This window comes from Cornus florida, unplaced genomic scaffold (assembly GCF_030987335.1).
Source record: "Cornus florida cultivar Cherokee Brave unplaced genomic scaffold, ASM3098733v1 CherokeeBrave_3.0.0_Hap2_Chr10, whole genome shotgun sequence".
NCBI lineage: Eukaryota > Viridiplantae > Streptophyta > Magnoliopsida > Cornales > Cornaceae > Cornus > Cornus florida.
The window spans coordinates 99,951,687-99,979,596 of record NW_026775580.1 but is presented as its reverse complement, the minus strand read 5'-3'; the positions used below and the strand labels follow the sequence as shown (position 1 = coordinate 99,979,596).

The following is a 27,910-nucleotide window of genomic DNA, read 5'->3' as shown; positions in this document are numbered from 1 at the left end:
ATAAGACAAAACAGGTGCAGCGGAAACGGTGCTGTTTTGATGCAAAAAAAAAAAAACAAAAAAAAAAAATTTCAGCGATCGCGGGCCGGCTCACTGAATACCGCAAGCCTGCCCGCGAGAAAAACTGGGCCCTACCAATTTTGGCTAGCCGGCTACACGCCCATAGGCCCTTCAACTCGCGAAAAATGGGATTTGAAGAGCCTGCTGTAGCTGCTCTCAGATCTGTAATGGTGAAGAGAGAGGAATGGTGGGAGTGCGGGCAGTGGAAGTAATTAATGGGGGTGTTAATATTTAGGAATAAAAAGTATTAAAATATTAGGAATAAAATTGTTATTTTGCATTTTTTAGCGGTGTTATTGACTAAAAAGTCATTTGGGATCTAAATGACCATTTTTTAAAGATATTTTTAGGTAAAATTTGTCCAAATTCTAGGGAGTGTCACCTAATTTATTGATGAATAATTAAAAATATACCAGACTTAAAATGTGCATAACATTCCTTTTTCACCTTAGATATCGTCATCAACCTCCCGAGTTTTATTTTTATATTTTAAGAAATTAGATTTTTAATAATCAAATTATAATTATAACTTTAACATTATAAAAAATGGATAATCATCTATCATTTTCCTAGATTTATTTATTGTCTCCTCAACTGGTAAATATTTGCGTGTGCCATTATTAGGCTTTGTGACGTGTCGGTTTTAGAACATTAGCATCTGGACCTGTCGCATTGTACGGCTCAGATGAGAGAATAGGTCTGATATTTCAAAAACCACACAGATTGTTCACAACTCATGCTGGAATAATGTTCAACCGAACGTTGTCCCTACGCGAACTTCAATAACCTTTCCTTGGTCACCAAGAATAATCTAGAAACCGAAATAATTTTTTTTTTCTTTTTTTCTTTTTTTTAAATGTATGAAACGAATAGTATCTCCGATTTCTTCATTTCTCTCTATATATACGCACACGGACATTCATTGAACCGTGGCCTAGAGTCTGGCATTCTTGTTTGTTTGGTGAGTCCGAAATTGAGAGGAAAAAATGGTGGACCACGATGATGATGGTGTTGCAGAGCATATGAACGGCGGAGATTCACATGATCTCCAATCTCTGCTCTCTTCTTCAGAGAAGGACTTTCTAATTCGCAACAACGGTGATCAGGTTCCAATTCTTTTTGACTATTGTCTGTTCCAAATTATGTATTTTTTATTCTTTTGGTTCTCTATTGTTTAATTAAACTACTTCCCTGGTTTCATATATATATATGTGTGTGGTATGTATGTATATATGTGTAGTATGTATGTCATGCATACTTATATTGGATGATTGAAAAATATTGCTGAAACTCAGAGGATGCTTGTGAGAATTGTTTGGACATGTAATGAATTTCTTTTATCATGTTATGATAAATTGGATGAATTGTAAATTTTGAAGACCATATTTTAGATTTTTTTTTGAGTAAATTCAGTCCTTGTATTTAACAAATTGGACAATTAAAGATGCAAATTCAAATGTAATTGCCATCAGTCTTCATATTATGAAATCATTTAGCCAGTGGTGGACCAGTATCTCTGCTTAAAACGGCAAGCATATGCTTCTCTGTGTAGTTGGGTGAGTGGTGCTTGACTACAAGTCTCAGAATTCATTTGTGGGCATGCCACGTCCCATGGAATGGAGCGTGTGAAGCGTGTCGGACGAGCTATTAGTATCTAGAGTTCTAGACTAATCTACAGGGAAGTAGGAATAACCCTTCCCTGTAGATTAGTCTACCTCGACAGAAGAACTTCAATCTAGTGTAAATTGACCATTGAACAAATTATATGTAGGATGAAGTAGCAATTAGCATAGATGCCATTAAAGCAACCGGCTTCTATTTGTGCAGTTTGTTTGGCAGTTAGATTTCATATAGAACTGCCTCCTCTTCTTCTGTTAGGTGTCTCTATGGTGTACACTTTGCTATCCACTTTTCCAACCTCCCAAGTCGAGTGTGATGGTAGATACATGTCCTCACATTTCCATTAACTATTTTGATCAGGTCGAACCATTTCTGCATATCTTGAATAACCTAAAGCCACATTTTCGGATGATTAAATAACCTTGAGCGGTTTTGTAAGAGTTCCTTGACCATTTAATCCCTGGATTTATGACTAAATATTGGGTCCATTTTACAGTTGGTTTATTCCCTTATGGTTGAAAACCTTTTACGTTTGGATATTTGTTTTCTGATCCTTCTCCATTTGATAATGCTTCTGTGTATCAACCATTTGTTTTTCTAACCATTACTAATTCCTGTAGCTAATGCCGTAATAAGCAGAGGTAGGATGTGCATTTCGATATCCCAATTAACCACTTTGACTCTCTCCATGTGTCCCATGCTAATGGCTGTATTTTCCTATCCGCTCAAGATTGTCATCCTCTAAGAGATTGGTGATCAACGACACTAGTTCCTCATACCATTCATCCTTGGCATTCTTGCGTTTTCCTTGACCCTTTTGGTGAAATTTGCCAAGTGTGATAGACCTTCCTTCATACAACATGCCATCTGGTCATGATTGCACATGCCAGCCACTTAGCTTTCTTCTTCACGTGATATTGGGGGGCAAACAGCTAGTGACTGTACTAATCATGATATAACACGTCCAAGTTTTGTTGTTCTTGATGTAAGAATTAATAAACTCGATGGAGAAAGCTGATTAAATCTGAAGCAACAAGGGCCACTAAATTCAATATTGTTGATGCATAGGAAATCTTCTTAGAAGTTTCTTTGACTGGAGGTGTTATGCTGGAGTAAAAAATGACAGTTTAAATTATACTGGTCATTATATTCCTGAAGGATTTTTCTGTTGAATTTAATATGTTAAATTCTGAATGTAGACTCTGAATTGTATAGGTTAAAATTGACAGCTTAAAGGGGAAAAAAGTTGGGTTATATTTTTCAGCATCATGGTGTGGCCCATGTCAACGATTCACACCAAATCTGGTGGAGGTTTACAATGATCTCTATCCGAAAGGAAATTTTGAGATCGTCTTTGTCTCGGCTGATGAAGATGACGAATCTTTTAGTGGGTATTTCTCCAAGATGCCATGGCTTGCAATCCCATTTTCTGATTCAGACACACGCGATCACTTGGATGGTTTGTTTAAAGTGATGGGAATACCTTACTTTGTGATCCTTGACGAAAATGGGATGGTTTTGACTCTGAGTGGAGTTCAGATCATCCAGGAGTACGGTGCAGAAGGATACCCTTTTACCCCGGAACGGGTTAAAGAAATCAAGGAGCAGGAAGAAGTAGCTAGGAGGGAACAATCCTTGAGATCTGTCTTGGTCTCCCATTCCCGTGACTTTGTAATTACTGCCGATGGGAAGAAGGTGAGTTTCAATTGCAGTGTCTTCACTGAAATACTCACATTTTGGTTACTTCTGTTTGTCTTAAATAAACCCTTTTATATATTTTTTGTTCCGTAATCTGAATATATTCTTACACATTTTATATAAGGTTCCTGTATCTGAGCTTGAAGGGAAGACTGTAGGCCTGTATTTCTCATTGTCTTCGTACAAGAAGTGTCTTGAGTTTACTTCAGCACTCATGGAAGTTTATGAGAAGTTGAAGGCAAAAGGAGAGAACTTTGAAATCGTGATGATACCCCTTGATGATGATGAAGAATTATTCATTCAAGGCTTTGGAAGCATGTCTTGGTTCTCACTGCCCTTTAAAGACAAGAGCTGCGAGAAGCTGGTGCGGTACTTTGAGCTTGCAGGTCTACCAACTTTGGTCATCATTGGGCCAGATGGGAAGACTCTTCACTCTAATGTTGCTGATGCCATTGAAGAATATGGCATTATGGCATACCCTTTTACGCCTCAGAAGTTCGCTGAGCTCGAGGAGATAGAGAAGGCAAAACGGGAAGCTCAAACATTGGAGTCAATTTTGGTTTCAGGAGATCACAATTTTGTAATTGGAAGAGACGGAGTAAAGGTAAGATTCTGAGGGGTTACTGAATGCCACTCGCTCAACTTACCTGGTATTGATATGATGATGTTTCATTTTATCAATGCTCCCCCCCCCCCCCATCTTCTTTTCCGCTGCTTTCCTCTTATATATACTACATTGTTTTGGTCACTGACAAAAAAACTCTTTCCAGATTCCAGTTTCCGATCTTGTTGGGAAAAATATTATTCTATACTTCTCAGCACATTGGTGTCCTCCATGCCGCGCTTTTCTACCAAAGCTGATAGAAGCATATCACAAGATTAAGGAAAAGGATAATGAATTTGAAGTGATTTTCATCTCTAGCGACCGGGACCAACCCTCCTTTGATGAATTCTTTTCTGGGATGCCGTGGCTGGCACTTCCCTTTGGTGACAAGAGGAAGGCATCTTTGCAACGCACATTTAAAGTCCAAGGTATCCCCATGCTAGTTGCAATTGGACCAACTGGTAAAACTGTCACTACAGAAGCCAGAGATCTTATTAGTTATCATGGGGCTGATGCTTATCCCTTCACCGAGGAGCGTCTAAAGGAGATTGAGGTGCAATATGAGCAAATGGCAGAGGGGTGGCCTGAGAAGGTGAAGCACACGCTTCATGATGAGCACGAGCTTGTGCTCAAACGGTGTCAGTTATACACGTGCGACGCTTGTGATGAGCAGGGCCAGGTCTGGTCTTTTAGTTGTGACGATTGTGATTTTGATCTCCATCCAAAATGTGCTCTCAAGGAAGACGGGGGAACCAAAGATGACACTGAGGACGATGTTATGGACACAGAGAACGCCAAAGAAGGATGGATTTGTGATGGAGAAGTCTGTTTTAAAGCTTAAGAAGTTTGTGTATAAAAGCTAAATTCAGGGTCTTCGTTGTTATGAAACATATATATGTGTGTGTGCTTGTAATAACAGTATAATATTTGAAGGCTTCTTTCTAATAAATATAAATTATGAATGCCCTTTCATCTTATGGTAGTATCCGGCGAGTTCCAAAATGCCCTTTCCACCTTCCTAATGAATATAAAGGAAGTATTTGTGATGTTTTAGATTGGCTCGACAATGGTGATTCACAAGCTCCAGCCAGGCACGGTCTGGACTTCAGCTAATAAGGTTATCAAATGGGTATTGAATCCTTAAAATAAAAAGTTAAAAGAAAAAAAAAAAAAAAAAAATTGTAAGCAGTGCGTTTGAGTATCAGAAAAAAGGCTTCAAAAAGTTATTATTTTACTTCAGAGTCTTCTTTGTACCCATTTTGTGAATTTTAAGTACGGAAATGGCAGAAGGTTGTTTTTTGGGTTGGGTTGGGGGGTGGGGGAATTTCGAAATAATTAGGGGACTTACGGGATAGAAATTTTTCACTTTTATGTTTTCTAATATTTTCTTGTCATTATGGCAAAAATCATGATTCTTAGGCCTCTTGGTTTGGGTACTCAATTTGATAGATAAAGTTCGAAGCCTAAAGGGTTTGCTAATATGCCTTTTCTAGTTAGAAATGAATTCTCTCGGTTAGGTTTTCAAACATTTTTAAGCTATCAATCAAGAACGTTCTAAAAAACAAAAAAGTGACGACACTATAACTTTATTAAAAAAAAAAAACATAGAAACTAAAATTTAGGGATCGAATAGTCACCAAAAAATATAACAAACTGAAAAGAAAACAAAGAAAAATGGTAAAAATATATATATGAAAATCATTTTTGAATTTTTAAAAACAAATCAATTTGGCTTAATAATAATTGGCCTCCTGTGTACTTAATTTGGTAAGATAAAGTTCAAAAGCAATACTCAAATCAACGGCAATATACCATTAAACTTAAAACCAAAAGAAATAATCAACAGTATTTCTATTAAAATCAAAAGAAGTAATAGTATCATTAAACTTAATATACCATTATCGGGAAGCTTGTTTAAGTCCATCTATTAACTTATTAAGTTTACAGACTATGTGTTCTTTACCCTTTGATGTGAAGCCTTCAGGTTAATCCATATAGACATCTTCTTCTAAACTTCTATTTAGAAAAGTTGTTTTCACATCCATTTGATGTAACTCTAAATCTAATAAGCTACAAACGCCATGATAATTCTAAAAAAATCCTTCTTAGATATAGGAGAGAATGTTTCTTTATAATCAATGCCTCATATCTGAGTGAAACCCTTGGCTACAAGTCTGACTTTATATCGTTCAATAATGCCATTAGAGTCGCATTTGGTCTTAAAGACCCATTTACACTCAACATGTTTAAATCCTTCAGGTAATTCAACGAGTTCCCAAACTTTATTTTGTTCCATTGACTTCAACTCTTCATTCATGGAATTAATTCAATTAGTAGAACTATTACTGTTAATGGCTTGTGAATATGTAACTGTAATGACCCGGTCATTTTCTTTCTTTTCCTTTTTCCTCAAACTTTGCAGATAAATTTTTTTCGTTGTCTTTTCTTTTCTATGGATGGTTTTTCGTCACTTAGTGTCGTCTTGAGTGCTCGAAAATGATTTTTGAGACTCTTTTCCGTGAATTGACAACTTCCTTTGAGGACCGAGTCATTTCCACAATTTTCGTTTTTCGACACTATTCACTTTTTTGTCCTTATTCCTATTTCGTCCTTTTTCTTATTTCGTCTTTTCTCCGTTTGTCACTTTGTTGGCAAAACCTCACTTCTTGTGCTCGGAGTTGGTTTTTGACTTCACGTATCTTTATCGTGAGTGATTTCCACGAAATACGTATATTTACTTTTGTAGGAAAGTACTCTATTTGCTCCCGGTGTCCATAGGGGCATGGATGCATAATTCTTTGAAATTAATTTCTTTTCTTGGGGTGTTTTTCGTAAATATCTTTTGGAAGATATTTTCATTCTGGGGCAGTTTTGCAGTTAACCCTTTTTGTGGGGGCCATTGTGCAATTAATGAAAGTTATTGCAAATTATTTTGTTTTGAGCCTGAATCCTCGTACAGGATTCATTTTCACTTTTCGTCCAGTCGTAAACTCTAAAAAGTCCCTTCTAGTCAATGTTTTTCAGTTTCAGGGTTTCTGACCCCGGTTTGCGCCAAACTTGTTTGGGCATAACTTTCTGCTCGGGACTCGGTTTTTTGACGCCGTTTCTTCCGTTATTCTTATTTTCTCATTTTGAATCTTTTTCGTTGACATAGTTTCATCATTTGAGCGTGTCTGCTCAAATTTCACTTTTCCGGACCCGGTAGGACCCGTTCGGGGCACTTTTTGATATTTCTAAAAGGGGGATGAGATATTTTATTTTTTCATCTTCCCCACTCTCTTGCACGACCTGAAGCTTCCATGGCAGCCCAAGGGAGGTTGCCACATTCTCCCTCCTCATTTGAACTTCATTTCTTTGTCAGAACATAGTAGGGCCTTTGGGTTTTGTGTTCGTGTTGACTACGTGCTTCTTTCACTCTTATTAGAACTCATTTTTGGCCAAATTTTGAGTTTGGTTTTAAAGTCAAGTTGTGATTTTCATAGGTCCTCTTTGGAGTTTATCGTTCATGGCGTTGTCCCCGACGAAACCCCGAAGTATTATCGGATTTGGAGCCATTTCGTTTTGATGGCTTTTGAGATTTTCATCTCAAATTGAGGTAGGGGGTGTCTTAGGTTTATATTATTATTGTATTGATTGTTTTATAAGCATATACAACTTGTGAGCATGCCTTGTTCAAGTTTTTAGAATTTAATTTATTTATTTTCTTTGTTTAGGATTTAATTATAATGATGATATATAGTTTAGAATTAAATTGTGGCATGCTAGTAAATTAGGCCTTGGTGAGTTGTGTAACATATATTAAATTTGGAGCATTTGAGTAAGAATTGCAAAACTTATTTAATATTTATCTTTTGAGAAAGATTAATTCACATAGTTGTATCAAGCATGAAACCAACTTGTAATGTGATATTAAAGTAGGTCTTAGTGAGTTCTTTAAGATATATTAAATTGAGGACATTTGGATATGTTTGAAAATCTAGAAAAAAAATTAATTAATGAGCTTAATTAATTTTATTTTAAGTGTGTTGGTCACTTAAATTGATATTGGAGGTAATAGGTTGATAATCCCTTGAAATGTAGTCTGTTTAATCACCTTGTGAGCATGTTACTAATTTGATGTAGAATTAGTACTTGAGACATCTTGAAATGGTAATTGGACTTAGCATGATATAGAATATCATTGACTTGCATAGCTTGTTTAGATATATCTTGTATATGTGTATAGCTTGTTAGAATATTACAATTGTTTACCTTAGAAGCTCGTTACTAAATTGGGACTTATTTAGTACTTGTGGCTTAGTGTGGTAATGTGGTTCAACTGTTGCATATTAGAGGCTTGACATGTCATATGCTATCTAGACTTGAATTATAGGACATGGTTTGTGTGGATTCAACCTTATTTGTGCATGGATGATGGTTTTATGCATCAGTGGATTTGGTATAAGTTTGGTCTAACTTATTGATTTTTGTATAAGTTTTGGACTTATTAATTTTGGAAAGCTTGTAAGGACATATTTCACGTGATGGTTAGGGTTTGGCTCTAGTACGGAGACAAGAGTCTTATAAGTCATAAGTACGCACTAGGTAGTACCTTGTGGGTCGTAACCGGAATAACTTATGCATGTGTGCACTAGGTAGTGCCTTGTGGGTCGTAATTACCCGGAAACACTTGCTTGGTCTAATGACCACATGTCCTAGTCTTTTCACTTTGATTTCGCATTCAATTTCAAGTTGTTATTCATGGATTACTTGTAACTTGAGAATTGGTGCTTGCCTATGTATTTTGATCTCATTTAGTATACTTGAAACTATATACTTGAACTTGTATCCTTGTTGGTGTATCTAAACTCTATCTAGTGTATTTACGCTTAGTATGCTTGTCTTGTGTGTGCGGATTTCATTTTTGTATACTTATGCCATGCATACTTGTCTTATGCGTATGTGTTTAGCTTAGTATACTTGTGTTTGTATACTTGATTTATGAGTACACTATACATATATCTTATACTTATGTATGTATGCTAGATATTGCTTATCCCGTTTAACATGATTTAGTATACTTGTGAGCATGTGTACTTGAATGTCGTGTATCATGTTTTAATACAGTTTAGTGTACTTGAGCATGCATACTTGTATGCCGTAGTTCATTTCAATTGTATGAATAGCTTAGGATGATCCCTGAGTCTCACTTTGACATAGACGTTAGGTGGCATGAGCCCCCTTTAACATGTTTCACCATAAGGTGATAATTTGTTAAATGCTAAGTCGATGCATGCTCACTTCCTACGAGTAGCTTTATGTTACTCACCCACGTAGTGGGGATATTTTTCAGGTATGAAGACTTGGTTCGTGATGCTTATTGCTCCTTGGATGGCTTATAGTTTCTAAGTTTCCATTATGCAAGTGTTAGCATAAAATGCCTTTTTGTAGCCACATGTTAACCTTGTAATATTTGATCCCATTTATGTAAAGTGTACACGAGTACACTCTTTTCAATATATTTAACATGTATGAGATGAGGCCGGAAGCTAATGACATGTATCTTGCTTTCTATGCACTTTCGTTTTCAAGGCTTAATATGAAAACGTTGAAAAATGCTTAGACATTGTGTCACAACTTTTGCATCGGGTGTGGAAATTTCATTTTTATTCTTTCGTAGGGTCTCATTAATCATGTATGAAGTGTGGTCAAGGGCCAAACAGTAATTTGAAATCATTTGTTAATTTTGGTTTTCAAATTTCTCAATTCTTATGCATTTTCGCCTTTTTGGCCGTTGGAAGGTCGAATTTTGCATCGGGTCTTCTTGGGAGCCGAGGACCATTCTCGTTTGCCTAAAAACACTAAATACACTTGCGTGCACATTCGTTTCAACCTAGAAATGCATTTAGGGCCAAATGCATACTTGGTGCAAAGTTACATTTTTTTGAGTTTTTGACCCCTTACTGAGCTAGGGGCATTTTGGGCATTTTATAGTGAGTTTTTTTTTAATTCCCTCGCGAGTCATGTAGAAAACTCAATTTTGAGGGGGTTTCTTCTTTGTGTTTTTCCAGAAAAATTCATCTACTAGCCCGTTTTTACTCTCTGTTCTGGCTGTTTCTGGAAAAAAATGCTTGTAGCAGCTTTTTGGGTCCCTCTTGACCTACTCTGTTCTAGGGGCATTTTAGGGATTTTACAGCGTGTTTTTTTTCGTTTCTTTCACGTAACTGGGTAGGAAACATGATTTTAAGGGGGGTTTCTTCTTCGTGTTTTTGCAGAAAAATTCGTTTAAGGGTCCGTTTCTAGCCTCAGTTCTGGAAAAAAAATTGAAAAGTTGCTTTCTATCAAACCACTATTCCTACCCAGATTTTCTTACCCGGAAAAGTTGGTTTTTTTTGAAACTTTGAGACTTCATATCTCCTTCGTCCCGACTCCAAATCAAGTGATTTTTGAGTCTAAGTTTATTAAATTTTACTTGTCTATCCAACGGTATGAATGGTTGCATCCAATTCTATCTGAAAAGACATTTTACCCCTTGCAAAGTACCCTTGCCACATTGATTTGAACCCAGAAGTCTATTTTTTTGAAACTTTGAGGCTTCATATCTTCTTTGCCCAGACTCCAAATCAAGTGATTCTTGAGTGTAGATTTATTAAATTTTCCTTGTCTATCTAATGGTATGCTCAGTTGCATCTAGTTTTGTCTTAAAAGACTATTTTACCCCTTGTAAAGTACCCTTACCGCATTTATTTTAATTCAAAAGTTTGATTTTATGAAACTTTGGAGTTTCATATCTTCTTCATCCGGACCCCGAATCAAGTGATTCTTAGGTCTAACTTGGTTAATTTTTTACTGTCTTCCCAGTGGTGTGCTCGGTAGCACCCGATTCTATATTTTTAAAAATGACTATTTTGCCCCTAGGGGCTTAATCGTTATGTTTCCGATCTCTTACTTCCGCACTTTATTTCATTGAGTTCCATGACCTTATGGAAAGTCATCAAAGTGTCTTAGAGGTGTGTTGAGCATTGGGAGATCGTTGTCTTGTTTCTTACTTCCGCATTTCAGATCCGTTACTGGATCATCCTTTCGGCTCATCCCTGACGCACTCGCCTAAAAACCAGGGTTGTCACAGGTGGTATCAGAGCTACCAGGTTTGAATACCTTGGGACGACGGGTTTTGGGTGCATATCACATTTCTGTTGCTTTGTTTTACGTGTTAATATGCTTCATGATAACATGTTTTGGCTTGGTAACATGTTTATGTGCTTACGTGCTATATGTGTTATGCTATCTATTTAGCTTGTTTTGATTCTAATGTAAAGAGCATAACATATGATGTATGCTAGATTAGATTTGTATATGCATGATTATGTTGCATATTTGGCATGACACGGGATTGGTCATTGAGGCACGAGTTGAGGTTGATGGTGATTATAGTCACAGTTTCATTGTAGTTTAGGTTGTTGTTGACCTAGAGTTAACTTTAGATAGGTGGAGAGACACATTTTGTTTAGGCTCTCGTGAGGTGAGCCATTAAGCACAACCGTAGTACTGGATTTGTTGATTTTGGGCCATGATTATGTTTTGGACCTTTTGGGCACCTTGGTTGTTTTAGAAGGTTCCTCTGAGATTGCAATTTTCGTGGGCGGGTACGTTGTGGGCGGGTGCATGGAACTGTCATGCTATCGTGCTGGCTAGCTACGAGCGCAGTTTGGCTGGAATCAACTTTGGCTTTTGTTTTGATAGGCGTTATCCTTTTAATCGATGATGATGATATTGTGTTGGGGATCAGTCGTAGTGATTGATTTGGTTGTTATTGGTATGTCAATAGTTGCCGCTTTCTTTGAGTTCTCCTTGCGTGATGACGCTTTTGGGATCAAGTCGATTGATTGACGTTTGGGGTTGGTGAGAGCATTGCACTGTTAGTGTCACTTGTAGTGTCACCTTTAGATTTAGAGATGGATTGTTAGAGTTTTACCAGTGTGGTAAGGGCTCACGTTGTTTTGAGACAGGTTGTTGTCACATTTGTTTTGTCTTGAGCTGTCCATTTCTTTAAGGTGGGACGAATGTTTCCTTTTCGTGTTCGTCATGTTGACACTTGTGGGGGGGATAGGGTTCTCACATTTTCTTGGTCTGTGTTTGGGACTTCATAAGGAATGAGTCTCTTCTCTTCGTTGCCTTGTGCATGGTTTGGGGTTGGTTGGTCCGTGAGGATCATTGTTGTCGTTTTGAGTCCTTGGTGAGGATTTGGTGGATTTTGGTCGACTTACTTCCATGGAGGGAGTGAAGTCTTTGACCTTATTGTCTTTCTTTCAGAGATGGGGTTGTGGTGCTCAAAGGGAATTGATTTGTATGAGATCATTTTCGGGGACTTGTGTCCATTTGATTGAGGAATTGGTTGATTCATGAGGTGAACTCGATGCTTTTTTGAGAATGTCTTTTGGAGACTTGCTTTGGTTTTGGGAGACCTGGATGTGGTTGACTCTTAGGAGAGGTTTTGAAAGATCGCTGTTGGATTTGGCTTATTTATGGAGTTTTCTCGTCCTAATTATGGCTAGGCGTAGTTTTGAGAAATTGTTGTTCCAGTGATTGATTAAAGGATTTTGATTTAGCTTGGTGATGCCAAGCACGGTTTTAAGAGATTCATTTTGTGACTTTGGTTGTCAAGACTTGATGTGTGTACTGCTTATTGGACTTGTATTTCGGGGATTTAGTCATCCGTGATAGGTATTTTGATCCGATGTTTGATTTCGGTGTGGTTTTGTAGTTGATCTGTTTCAGGATGATATCTGGAATTTTGAGACATTGGAGTTGTTGGTTCTGTGGTATTGAGGATTTAAGGCCTTAAGCGTAGCGGTGCCTGTGACATTGTTGTCAGAGCTTTGGGATTTGCTACCCTAACTCTCACAAGATGCCTGGTTTTCGTAGTACTTTTGGTAATGATGATTCACGACATTGATGTCATTGGTATCGAAAGGTTTCATGGGTAGACCTAGTGGGGGCAGGTTATGAACAAGTGCCTTATACTGTCATGCTACCGTACAAAGTTGTGTGTTGTGGGCGAGTGCAAGTTGCCGTCGATGCTACCTTACTGACGAGTAAGTGTGGGCGGGCACTAGGTACTATTGTTACTACCACACATTTGAGTACGTCGTGGGTGGGTTCTAGTCACTATTCGTACTGCCATGTTGTCTTTGTTCTGTACCTTGATTTGATACGTGATTATCTTGGAGTTCTTTTGGGGGTTGTTTTTGGATCGGTATGATGGTTCATCAGGAGAAATGCTTACGGTTGTTGTCTTACGTTCCTTTATCTGGCGTTGGGTTCTGTGAGTGACCTTTGACTTGTCGTGTGGCCGTGTGGTCATTTTTCTTTTAAGAGGTTGTCCTGTCGTAAGCACGTGGGTGCAAATGGCATTGGTTTGCGTGTTGTCTTCTAGTTTTGGAATTGCTCTCGTAGCATATCGTGGGGTACTCGGAGATGTACTCCGTAGTTATTCTAGTTTCGCTTTTTGTTTTGTTGGGGCTGGATTTCGGGGACGAAATCCCTTTAAGGTGGGAAGGCTGTAATGACCCGGTCATTTTCTTCCTTTTCCTTTTTCCTCAAATTTTGCGGATAAATTTTTTCCGTTGTCTTTTCTTTTCTGTGGATGGTTTTTCGTCACTTGGTGTCATCTTGAGTGCTCGGAAATGGTTTTTGAGACTCTTTTTCATGGATTGACAACTTCCTTTGAAGACCGAGTCATTTCCACAATTTTTGTTTTTCGACACTATTCACTTTTTTGTCTATATTCCTAATTCGTCATTTTCCCTATTTCGTCTTTTTCCCTGTTTGTCACTTTATTGGCAAAACCTCACTTCTTGTGCTCGGAGTTGGTTTTTGACTTCACCTATCTTTATTGAGAGTGGTTACCACGAAATACGTATCTTTACTTTTGTAGGAAAGTACTTTGGTTGCTCCCGGTGTCCATAGGGGCATGGATGCATAATTCTTTGAAATTAATTTCTTTTCTTAGGGTATTTTTTGTAAATATCTTTTGAAGATATTTTATTTCAGGGGTATCTAAGAAAATATCTTTTGGAAGATATTTTCATTCTGGGTAGTTTTATAGTTAACCCTTTTTGTGGGGGGCCATTGTGCAATTAATGAAAGTTGTTGCAAATTATCTTGTTTTGAGCCTAGATCTTCGTACGTGATTCATTTTCACTTTTCATCGAGTCGTAAACTCGTAGAAGTCCCTTCTGGTCGATGTTTTCCAGTTTCAGGGTTTTTGGCCCCGGTTTGCGCCAAACTTGTTTGGGCATAACTTTCTGCTCGGGACTCGGTTTTTTGACGCCGTTTCTTCCGTTATTCTTATTTTCTCATTTTGAATCTTTTTCGTTCACATAGTTTCATTATTTGAGCGCGTCTGCTCAAATTTCACTTTTCAGGACCCGGCGGGGCCCGTTCGGGGCACTTTTTGATATTTCTATAAAAGGGGGATGAGATATTTTATTTTTTCATCTTCCCCACTCTCTTGCACGACCTGAAGCTTCCATGGCAGCCCAAGGGAGGCTGCCACCTTCTCTCTCCTCATTTGAACTTCATTTCTTTGTCAGAACATAGTAGGGCCTTTGCGTTTTCTTTCACCCTTATTAGAACCCATTTCTGGCCAAATTTTGAGTTTGGTTTTGAAGTCAAGTTCTAATTTTCATGGGTCCTCTTTGGAGTTTATCGTTCATGGCGTTGTCCTCGAAGAAACCCCGAAGTATTATCGGATTCGGAGCCATTTCGTTTTGATGGCTTTTGAGATTTTCATCTCAAATTGAGGTAGGGGGTGTCTTAGGTTTATATTATTGTTGTATTGATTGTTTTATAAGCATATATAACTTGTGAGCATGCCTTGTTCAAGTTTTTAGAATTTAATTTATTTATTTTCTTTGTTTATGATTTAATTCTAATGATGATATATAGTTTAGAATTAAATTGTGGCATGCTAGTAAATTAGGCCTTGGTGAGTTGTGTAACATATATTAAATTTGGAGCATTTGAGTAAGAATTGCAAAACTTATTTAATATTTGTCTTTTGTGAAAGATTAATTCACATAGTTGTATCAAGTATGAAACCAACTTGTAATGTGATATTAAAGTAGGCCTTGGTTCTTTAAGATATATTAAATTGAGGACATTTGGATATGTTTGAAAATCTAGAGAAAAATTAATTAATGGACTTAATTAATTTTATTTTAAGTGTGTTGGTCACTTAAATTGATATTGAAGGTAATAGGTTGATAATCCCTTGAAATGTAATCTGTTTAATCACCTAGTGAGCATGTTACTAATTTGATGTAGAATTAGTACTTGAGACATTTTGAAATAGTAATTGGACTTAGCATGATATAGAATATCATTGACTTGCATAGCTAGTTTAGATATATCTTATATAGGTGTATAACTTGTTAAAATATTACAATTGTTTACCTTGGAATCTAGTTACTAAATTGGGACTTATTTAGTACTTGTGGCTTAGTGTGGTAATGTGGTTCAATTGTTGTAAAATATTCTTGTTTTGGTGTATAAATTGCATATTGGAGGCTTGACATGTCATATGTTATCTAAATTTGAATTATAGGACATGGTTTGTGTGAATTCAACCTTATTTGTGCATGGAAGATGGTTTTATGCATTAGTGGACTTGGTATAAGTTTAGTCTAACTTATTGATTTTTGCATAAGTTTTGGACTAATTGATTTTGGAAAGCTTGTAAAGACATATTTCACGTGATGGCTAGGGTTTGGCTCTAGTACGAAGACAAGAGTCTTCTAAGTCATAAGTGCGCACTAGGTAGTACCTTGTGGGTCGTAATTACCCGGAAGAACTTATGCATATGCGCACTAGGTAGTGCCTTGTGGGTCGTCATTACCCGGAAACACTTGTTTGGTCTAGTGACCACATGTCATAGTCTTTCCACTTTGATTTCCCATTCAATTTCAAGTTGTTAATCATGGATTACTTGTAACTTGAGAATTGGTGCTTGCCCATGTATTTTGATCTCATTTAGTATACTTGAAACTGTATACTTGAACTTGTATCCTTGTTGGTGTATCTAAACTCTATCTAGTGTATTTACGCTTAGTATGCTTGTCTTGTGTGTGCGGATTTCATTTTTATATACTTGTGCCATCTATACTTGTCTTGTGCGTATGTGTTTAGCTTAGTACACTTGATTTATGAGTACACTATACATATATCTTATACTTGTGTATGTATGCTAGATATTGCTTATCCCGTTTAACATGATTTAGTATAATTGTTAGCATGTGTACTTGAATGTCGTATATCATGTTTTAATACGGTTTAGTATACTTGAGCATGTATACTTGTATGTCGTAATTCATTTCAATTGCATGAGTAGCTTAGGATGATCTCTGAGTCTTACTTTGACATAGACGTTAGGTGGCATGAGCCCCTTTAATATGTTTCAGCAAAAGGTGATAATTTGTAAAATGCTAGGTCGATGCATGTTCACTTCCTACGAATAGCTTTATGTTACTCACCCACGTAGTGGGGACATTTTTCAGGTATGAAGACTTGGTTCGTGATGCTTATGGCTCCTTGGATGGCTTGTAGTTTCTAAGTTTCCATTTTATGCAAGTGTTAGCATAAAATGCCTTTTTGTAGCCATATGTTAACCTTGTAATATTTGATCCCATTTATGTAAAGTGTACATGAGTATACTCTTTTCAATGTATTTAACATGTATGAGATGAGGCCGGAAGCCAATGACATGTATCTTGCTTTCTATGCACTTTCGTTTTCAAGGCTTAATATGAAAACGTTGAAAAATGCTTAGACATTGTGTCACAACTTTTGCATCGGGTGTGGAAATTTCATTTTTATTCTTTCGTAGGGTCTCATTAATCATGTATGAAGTGTGGTCAAGGGCCAAACGGTAATTTGAAATCATTTGTTAATTTTGGTTTTCAAATTTCTCAATTCTTGTGCATTTTTGCCTTTTTGGCCGTTGGGGGGTCGGATTTTGCATCGGGTCTTCTCGGGAGCCGCGGACCATTCCCGCACGCTTAAAAACACTAAATACACTTTCGTGCACATTTGTTTCAACCTAGAAATGCATTTAGGGCCAAATGCATACTTGATGCAAAGTTACATTTTTTTGAGTTTTTGACCCCTTACTGAGCTAGGGGCATTTTGGGCATTTTATAATGAGTTTTTTTTTTAATTCCTTTGCGAGTCATGTAGAAAACTCAATTTTGAGGGAGGTTTCTTCTTTGTGTTTTTCCAGAAAAATTCATCTACTAGCCCGTTTTTACTCTCTGTTCTGGCTGTTTCTGGAAAAAAATGCTTGTAGCAGCTTTTTAGGTCCCTCTTGACTTACTCTGTTCTAGGGGCATTTTAGGGATTTTACAGCATGTTTTTTTTCATTTCTTCAATGCAACCGGGTAGGAAATGTGATTTTAAGGGGGGTTTCTTCTTCATGTTTTTGCAGAAAAATTCGTTTAAGGGTCCGTTTCTAGCCTCAGTTCTGGAAAAAAAATTGAAAAGTTGCTTTCTGTGAAAACACTATTCCTACCCAGATTTTCGTACCAAGAAAAGTTGGTTTTTTTAAAACTTTGAGGCTTCATATCTCCTTCGTCCCGATTCCAAATCAAGTGATTTTTGAGTCTAAGTTTATTAAATTTTGCTTGTCTATCCAACGGTATGAATGGTTGCATCCAATTCTATCTGAAAAGACCATTTTACCCATTGCAAAGTACCCTTGCCACATTGATTTGAACCCAGAAGTCTATTTTTTTGAAACTTTGAGACTTTATATCTTCTTTGTCCGAACTCTGAATCAAGTGATTCTTGAGTGTAGATTTATTAAATTTTCCTTGTCTATCTAATGGTATGCTCAGTTGCATCTAGTTTTGTCTTAAAAGACCATTTTACCCCTGTAAAGTACCCTTGCCGCATTGATTTTAACTCAAAAGTTTGATTTTATGAAACTTTGGAGTTTCATATCTTCTTCATCCGGACCACGAATTAAGTGATTCTTGAGTCTAACTTAGTTTATTTTTTGCTGTCTTCCCAGTGGTATGCTCAGTAGCACCCGATTCTATATTTTTAAAAATAACTATTTTGCCCCTGGGGGCTTAATCGTTATTTTTCTGATCTCTTGCTTCCGCACTTTATTTCATTGAGTTCCATGACCTCATGGAAGGTCATCAAAGTGTCTTAGAGGTGTGTTGAGCCTTGGGAGATCGTTGTCTTGTTTCTTGCTTCCGCATTTCGGATCCGTTACCGGATCATCCTTTCGATTCATCCCTGACACACTCGCCTAAAAACCAGGGTCGTCACAGTAACCGAATCCTTACATATCCCTATATCAAAATCAGATTCATGTAGATATACCACATAATCATTTGGAATAACATGTCTTTTTTCTCTTTGAGACCGTCTTAATGTTATTCCTTGTGATTCTTCTATAACCTCATTGGTGACACTTTCATTATGGAATTGTTGATCATTTAATTATTCTTCGTTGTTATGCAGTTCAACAAATGGAGAAACAATTATTTCTTTAGAAATTATGGGTAAAGGGATTTGTACCATAACTTCTTGAATGATCACATTCTTATTTCTATCACTCCCACTGATTTCACCATCCTCAATGAATCTGGCATTACCGGTTTTAACAATTCTTGTACTATATGAAGGACAGTAAAACCTACCATTTGGATTTTTCTGGGTAACCAATAAAGTACCTACTAACTGTTCTAAAATCCAACTTTTTTTTCATGTGGATTATAAATCCTAGTTTCCGCTGGGCAACCCCAAATATATAAGTGCCTTAAACTAGGTTTCCTTTCTGTCCACTGTTCAAATGAAGTTTTTGAAATTGCCTTACTAGGAACCATGTTTAATACATACATAGCAGTTTTAAGAGCATACATCCACAATGATATGGGTAACAAGAAATTATTTAACATACTCTTAAGAGTACGATTACGCCTTTTAACTACACCATTCTGCTGTGGCATGCCTGGCATAGTGTATTTAGCACAAATGACATGTTTTTTAAGGAGTTTAGCAAACGGTTCAGGGCATTGACCCGTTTCATCATACTTTCCATAATATTCACCACCTCTATCTGACCTTACTATTTTCACATTTTTATCTAGTTGCCTTTCAACCTCATTTATGTGTACTTTAAGAATATTCATTGCTTGAGATTTTTCATGTAATAAATAAATATATCCATAACTTGAAAAATCATCTATAAAGATGATAAAATATTTTTCTCCACCAAAAGATGAAACATCAAAAGGTCCACAAATGTCTGTATGAATAATTTCAAGAAGCTCTATACTTCTTGTGGCTCATTTCTTTGTGTGTTTGGTTTATTTACCTTTAATACAATTCACACACACAATAAAATTTAGATTCCAAATAATTCCATCTTTTACTAATCTTTTTAATCTTTCACTAAATATATGACCCAATTTTTTATGTCACAAGAAAGATGAATTTTCATTAATTGAGCTACGTTTGGTTCCAACATTATGATGCAAGGTCAAAAGTGTTTCAGAAAATAAATCATCAAGTTTTATCTTATATAAACCATCAACAAGAATACCAGAACCAACAAATTGGGATTTTTTTGAACAAACTGAAACATCCATTACTAAATTTAAATGAAAAACCATCAACATCAAGTTTGGACATAGAAATCAAATTAAAGAACATAAAGGGTTTTAAACAAATTTAAATGAAATCCATTATCTAAAACTAAACGAAACGTCCCAATGGCTTCAACTGGAATTTTCTCCCTATTCCCTGTAAACAAGAAATCATCATTTGGATTTGTGGTTTTGGTTGAAAGGAATCCCTACATCGTATTGGGAATATGAACATTAGAACCTAAATCAACCCACCAAGTATTAGAAGGAACTTCAATTAAGTTTGATTCAAAACATACAAAAGCCAAAGGCTTGCCCTTCTTTTCGAACCATTCTTTACGTTTTATGCAATCTTTCTGATAGTGTCCAGATTTGTTATAAAAATGACATTTATCATTCTTGCGTTCCTTCTTTTGAGTAACTTAATCAGAATCCTGTTGCTCGTTTAATGCCCTTTCCAGACCTTTTCCCAAATTTCTTTTTAGCTTCTTAAGTCAAGAGATGAACATTATGATTACTTTGTTGCTTAAGCCTTCCATCCTTCTGAACTAACATATTGGTCAATTTATTCACATTCCACTTGTCATTAATAGTATTATAGTGAATTTGAAATGGCCCATACTGAATAGGTAAGGAATTGAGAATAAATTGAACGAGAAAAGTCTCATCCACATTCATCCCTAAAGTTTTCAATTTCGCAACAAGATTAGTCATGTCAAGAACATGCTCATGCATATTACGAGTACCATCAAAACGCATAGTAGTGAGGTCAACCATTAATTTCCCTGCAAGAGACTTATATGCAATGCGAAAACGTTCTTCTATATTTTTCAAATATTCCTTAGCACTGTCAGTTTGGGAAAGAGTTGTTTTGATATTGTTTGTAATAGTCATTCGCATAAACATAATACTCAATCTGTTCGATTTCCCCCAAGCTTTATGGAGAATCTTTTCTTTCTCACTGCTTTTATCAGTAATAGCAACAAGTTTCTCAATTTGAAATGTTAAATCAAGATCTAGCACACCTAAGTTGAACTGAGCTTGATCATTCTATTCTGACAAGTTAATCCCATTGAGAATTGGAACAGATGAAGCATGTGAATTTACTGAAACATGAAGAGATGCTGCAATAAAATAATCATAATAAGGTAAATGCTCATAACATTAATACTTTGAGATAACAACACATAAAAATAAAAATAATAATAATAATAAATAAAAAATAAAATAAAAAAAATACATTGTACAACTATGGTACCCCTTTGGGTAGTCACCACAAAATACAAAAAATGATGCTTAAATGTATTTATTTATATAGCTTCATTGGTGATGCACGAATTAATTAAATAGACAAGTTACCTTTGAATATCCTATATCTACCCTTTTTTTTTGTTTTTTTTTTTTTTATAATTGGGTTTGTATAAAAGAAAGAAAAAGTATTTACAAGCGCACAGAGGGCATTCCCTCAGGATGAAACAGAAATGAAAAACCTATTTCAGAAAAAGAAATGAAATGTGAACAAATAATTCTAAATAATGTCTGTAAAAGGGACATTATAAACATCAAGAACTTCATATAAAATTTGTCAAGCCACCTCAGAGGTGGACCTAGAACTGTGGTCATGAAGTCTTCGATTTCTCTCTTGCCAAATACCCCAAAGCCCAGCAACTAGCATAGTGTGAACCATTTTGCTACTCTACTGCAAAAACCTAGTCAACAAATCATCCACTAAGTTCAAAAGAGTAAAATCAGTCCTCCAATCAAGAGTGTCTGCCAACCATTTCCAGAAATTCCTTACAAATGGACATTGAACAAACAAATGATTTCTGGTATCAATCCCTTGTAAACAAAGAGAACATCTTGGAGCCAGCTGTACCTTTCTTCTCTGCAAATTATACATAGTCGGTAGTCTATATTGGAACAGAAAGACACCATTAACTGACCACCTCGATCTAGCTTTGCCCCAGCAAATTTTAGACTAATTACCCAATTAAAAATTACATACAACCCCTTAATGTTCATTTAACCACTTGAAAATAATTCCCTTTGAGGAATTATTTCTAATAATTGAATAAACCAAATATTCATGAATATTACAAAAATTATAAGTATCATTATTCATGAAATATTACAATTATGTCTACTACTAAAATTAATATCCATTAACCATTATGGTTAGGCCACTTTGGTAGCTACCAACATTTCTATAATATGAATATTAAATTACCTAGTGATAAATCCAACATTAAGTTATCCACCATATTATGCACACATACTTCACAAAGTCAATTAATTAAACTGCTAGCCCAAAAATATCATAGATATATGTACTGTAGATGTATATCAATAAGCATATGTAATCATGTACAAAACAAAAGACATCATTACAATTTGGCAACCTCGATTTGCGTAGCAAAATTTCAATCAAAATTTTTATACTGATGATGCATTAAAATAATAATCCTCCTTAATTTGTCTTATTATATATATATATACACACACACACACACACACCGATGATGCACAAAAATAATAATCATCCTTAATTTGTCTTATTATATATATACACACATAAGTACGTAAAACGAGGCACACAATTTTGATGTCAACAAAACAAAACATACAAATAGATGCTTGACACTAATTCAAAAACATTACTAATACACAAAATTAGAAACAAAACTAATCATAACATACAAACAGATCATTGATACTAATTCAAAAAACGCTACTACACGAATTAGAAAATTTTGATCATGGCAGGCGGGTCTCGATCAAAGCAGTGAACGAATATAATAAATTAAAATTATTTAATTATTTAATTTTAATTTAAACTTACACATATTATTTATGCAAGTATAATGGAAAAATAATGAGTTCCAAAACTACTGGCTCCGATACCACATGTAAACTCTCATTAATTTTGTTAGACATTAATCACAAATAATCGTAAATCTCTAAATGTTAGAACTTCAATTAATTTCACATCTTTATAACGCATAAATATATATAGTTAGATATAAATACCTCGATTCATGATATCAAAACCTTGTTGAGATTAAATCCAACGTCCAGATCATTGAACCACGAACTAAGCTACAACTCTAATCAATAAGCAAAGTGTGGAAACTGGTTTTTCTCTCTTAACCTTTTGCACACATAAAACTTTATACGTGTTGTATCATTAATTATACATAATTGATGGAGCATATGCATTTTTATAAAGGCAGAAAGAGAGCCAGTTTTCTTTATTAGTAACCTAACTCTACTTTCCATCAAAGTAAGAAACAAGAAAGGAAAACATTTCTCCAATAAATAATTACCAAAAAGGTAATTATAAGTTGACCAAAAATAAATAATATTAATTGATATCTATTTACTTAGCCACCGAATAATATATCACATGTCCAAATCATATGGGTCACAATTAAATAAATAATATTACAGTCTGGACTTCAGCTAAAAAGGTTATCAAATAGGTATTGAATCCTTAAAATATAAAATTAAAAGAAAACAAATTATAAGCAATGCGTTTGAGTATTAGAAAAAAGGCTTCAAAAAGCTTGCTTGGTTTGTAAATCTTAAAACAATTCTCAAGAATTCAAGAACAGAAAATTGTTCTCAGAAAATAATGTTTTATAATTCTCTAAAAATAGAAATTTTTATAATTAAATTTTTAGAAAACAGTTTTCTGAAAACTGAATTAAGCAAAGATTTTTGTACTGTTCTTAGTTTGAGAACAAAAAATTGAACTAAGCAGAAATTTTTGTACTCTTTTTAGTTTGAGAACAAAAAACTGTTTTCATAATTACAAACCAAGCAATATTACTTTACTTCAGAGTCTTCTTTTGTACTGATTTTGTGAATTTTAAGAACGAAAATGGCAGAAGAATTTTTTTTTTTTTTTTTGGGTTGGGGGGGGAAGGGACTCGTAGGGTGCAAATTTTTAATCAACATGAGATTTTTTTACAAGATAACAATTTTTCACTTTTTTGTTTTCTAATATTTTCTTGGCATTGACGCAAAAATCATGATTCTTGGCCTCTTGGTCTTGGGTACTCAATTTGATAGATAAAGTTAGGGAGAGAAAATAAAGGATACAGGTCAATTGTGTTTGGGTGAGTTAAATGGAGAGAAAAGAAATGATAGGGAGAAATAGGGAGGGATCCCTCATTTGCTATCTCTCCAAAATTGAGAAGATATGGAGAAAAAGCATAGTGGTTTAGTGGTATTTTCATAATACCAAAACTAACCTCTACAAATAAATATATAGATTTGTTATTCCATTTAAGTCCTAGTTATATAAAAGGGTAGAATAATAACTTGATTATTATGCTTTCTTTTCTTCTCTCTCCTCTATCTTATCCAAATAAGAATGATTATCCTTTCTTTTCTACCCAAACATGAATATAAATTATTACTATCATTTCTTTTCTTTTGTTTTTTCTTCAAACTAATACTATCGTTTCTTTTCTTTTTTTTCCTATGTATCCAAATGCACCCTTAGGGTTTGCTAATATGCTTTTTCTAGTCAGAAATGGATTTACTAAGTTAGGTTTTCTATGACGTTTCGCAATTTTTTCAATTTTCCCGGGTAATTATTTATTTATTTATTAATTTATTTATCTCCTCGTTTTAGGTGTTGAGCACCGTGGGATGTGCCATGTGAGTTCCGAGAGTTGTTTGAGTCATTTCTTCAAGCTCAGGACTCTTAGAAATACATTGTTAGCCATTTCTGCATTTTTCAAATTTTCGAACCGGAAGGTGGTCCCGAATTTTTCGTGCACCTGATTATTTTTCAGTATCATTGCACTTCATACATTATTATTGAGTATATGTTTATGTGGCTATGTGCTTAGATATGTATTGTAACATGTGTATATGTATAGAATGAGACAAAATAGATTTTTATTGTGACAAGTGGACCCCATATGGACCAAATCTCAATTACACAACCACATATATCACAAGAATATGAAATTTGGTGGCCATTATTCTCTTCCAAAACCGCAGCCTTCTTTTCTCTATACAAAACTTTTTCTCTCTAAATTTTATGTTTTCTAGCTTAGATTCATCCATTTTTTGTGGGATTTGATCTTTGCCCTTGAAGGCAAAGTTGTAGAGCTCTACAAGAGTTACGAGGTGATCAGAACAGATTGTTAATTGAGTGATTTTGGTGCATTTCAAAATTAGGGTTTTTTTTGCATCTAAAGAGGTAGAATTGTCTAATTGTCAAATTGTCAAATTCATTGGATTTTATAGTTAATTGGATTTTTTCCCTCCTCTGGCATGTCAATTTGATGTTAATTGAATGATGCAAAATTCTAGGGTCTTGGTTTATGCATGAGTCTTGTCTAATTGATGTGTTTGGTGTAATTATAAGTGTATCTTGTGTATGAATTCCAAATAACATGCTATGAAGTGGCTATGTGATGGATTATATATATATTCTTCCATATATGGTTGCTGTGATGTCTTTAACTAGTCACATGTTAAATGATATTTTAATGTTTAAAGCATGCTATAAATTGGAATTAATATTCTTTTAGCCATAGAAATGTCTGTTGTATTATGAAAGCATGATGAATGTTGGATGATTGAAATTAAAGCATTTCCATATGCATGGCATAGTGGTGTTCATGAGCAAAAGAGAATTGTGTGAGTTGAGAGATGTATGTGTAGATATGCGAGGGTGTGGATGTGATGTGTGGACATGTGAAGGTGTGGGTGTGATATATGATTGCATTGAGCATTTCATGCATTACATTGCATATGGATGATAATGATGGTTATTTGAGAATGGATGTGTTGTATGTGAATCCCTTGCATGATCTCTTCCCTCTTTCCTATGCATTGTATATTAGGCACGTGATTACTTATCTTGCTTGAGGAAATGCCACTTAGGCAATCTCTACTAAGCCATTGTACTCACACCTCTACTTTTTATTTTTCAGGAAACGAAAAAGGAGAAACTGACGATTCACCACCATATTTTGATGCATTGAGGACTCTTTTGTCGATTAGATGTTTAACTTATTTTGAAACATGTAAAATTTGATATATATTGCAATATGTGTTTTAATGATGTATAATTTTGCTATGATTTGTAATTGATGACCAATTGTATGTATATTGGGTTGTAGAAGGTTTCAAAGCCCATTTTCCATTTCTTACCATCTCATTGTGCTCTCAAACATACCTTAAAGCTTCCGAACCATTTAAAGATGTAACTAGACTAAAATTTATGTGTCATTGATGTAATTTAACCCCGCTATGATAAACGGATGTTATTTTATCATTGTATACATGTTTATGGTTATTTGGGATAGGGTTTTGATCAAATTTAAGGTTGGATGTGTTACCTATATGATATCAAGTTGCTTGGGCACTCAAATAGTGGAAAAAATACATTTTTGGGCCATTTTTGGTCACTCCCAGGCCCTGTCGGCCGGCTCGCAAGGCCCACCAGCCGACTAAGGGCCAAAACAGAGGGTTACCTTCGATGGAACCTTGTTTCAGCCAGTTGACCATCCTAGTTGGCTGGTTAACCCATTGGCTTTGGCCGGCTGACGCCTTCAATGCACCAGGATTTTTGACCCAACTTCAAATAACCACATCTCCCTCATCTTAATTCCAAATTGGGTCAAATGTGAGTCATCTTTCTAATGGTACCAACTACATTCAAACATTCCAACAGGAGACAAAGTTATGGCCTTTTGAGTGTGGATTACTCCTGAAATCTTTGAAACCGAAGGGGCAATTGTGTGAAATCATCATTCTTATATCTAGAATCTTGTGACATGGGTCCAAATGACCATTATGACTTATGTTGACCTATTATGACTCATTTAGATTCATATCATTCAGTTTCATCCCTTAGTTGACTGTTTTACCCTTGGGCATTCTCGGGTTCGAGTAAGGTCCTGGTTAGTGATTCGGACCTCCGAGTTCGGGTCGTTATATTTTCAAACATTTTTAATCTATCAATCAAGAACGTTCTTTAAAAAAAAATAAAAAAATAAAAATAAAAATATGGCATGATAATTTTTTTTCTTTTTTTTTTAAAAAAAACCTAAAAATAGAAACTAAAATGCAAGGATCTAAATAGTCACCAAAAACTAAGATTGCAACTCGGGCGGGTTTAAGGTATAGTTTGAGCCCAACCCACCATATGAAATACTAAACCCAAGCCCAACCCTAACCCTATCCTCAACCTTAATTACTCAACTCAAGCCCAACCTATCCTTTTATTTTTAAATTCGGGCTTGTAACTAGGGCTTAGATTTCGTGTAAAAAGTTCGGGTTAATTCGGATTACTCATATGACTAATCTTTATATCAAAAATTTAATATGATCTTAAACAAAAAAAAGTTTAAAGACTTTTTTGTAAATTTTTAATAAATTACAAATAAATTTTTAGAAAATTAATTCTCCTAAATGTTAACATACAATAAGTTAAGATTTAACAAAGAAGTTGAAAAGAAAAAAAGTAGCCATAGTTTAAATATTATATATAAAGTATTTAAAAATAAAAATGTATATGAAAATAATATTAGAATTCGGGTTCGAGTTGGCTCGAGTTACTAGCACTTCAACCTAAATCCAACTCTAATTAAATTCGGGTTAAGATTTTTTAACCCAAGCACAATCCTAATTATAAAAATGATTGCCCAAGCCCGTGAAAAATCGGGCTGGGCTTGAGTTAGGCTCGGGCTACCCAACCCAAGTTGCATCCCTACCAAAAACTAGAACAAATTAAAAGGAAAACAAAGAAAAATGGAAATATATATATATATATATATATGAAAATCATTTGTGAATTTTTAAAAACAAATCAATTTGGCTTAATAATTATAATTGGCCTCCTGGATACTTAATTTGGTTGATAAGGTTCAAAAGCCAGAAGGGTTTTCTAATATGCCTTTCTTAGTCACCAGAAACTAAAACAAAAGAAAAGATTATGTAACCAAAGAAAAGATTATGTAACCAATAAATAAATAAATATTGTAGGAAAATTATTTCTAAAAAAGATAAGTCCAGTCTATAAATTTCTCGCAAGAGTCAGATGTATACAGTGTTACTTTCACAATTTTACTTGTAAATTTCAAAAAAGAAATCAATTTTTGCACCATAATTATAAGAGTAGTGATACTCATACTTAATACTTACAGTGAATTGCTTAACCGAATAATTTTTAATTGACTATTTGTATCAAATACTACTCTACTTCCTTATTTATAGCATAATTGGTCAATTAAAATAGTAGGTCTAATAATTCAGTGCAACTATTCGA

At 35.1% G+C, this 27,910-nt stretch overlaps 1 protein-coding gene across 1 annotated transcript; it reads left to right on the top strand.

Moving 5' to 3' along the window:
- The first annotated feature begins 815 nt into the window (after positions 1-815).
- LOC132276344 (probable nucleoredoxin 1) lies at positions 816-4,959 on the top strand. The gene is made up of 4 exons (XM_059777733.1): positions 816-1,166; positions 2,896-3,375; positions 3,503-3,982; positions 4,149-4,959. The coding sequence occupies exons 1-4, from the start codon at positions 1,047-1,049 to the stop codon at positions 4,821-4,823; spliced, it is 1,755 nt and encodes a 584-aa protein (XP_059633716.1). The 5' UTR covers positions 816-1,046; the 3' UTR covers positions 4,824-4,959.
- Positions 4,960-27,910: the final 22,951 nt, after the last annotated feature.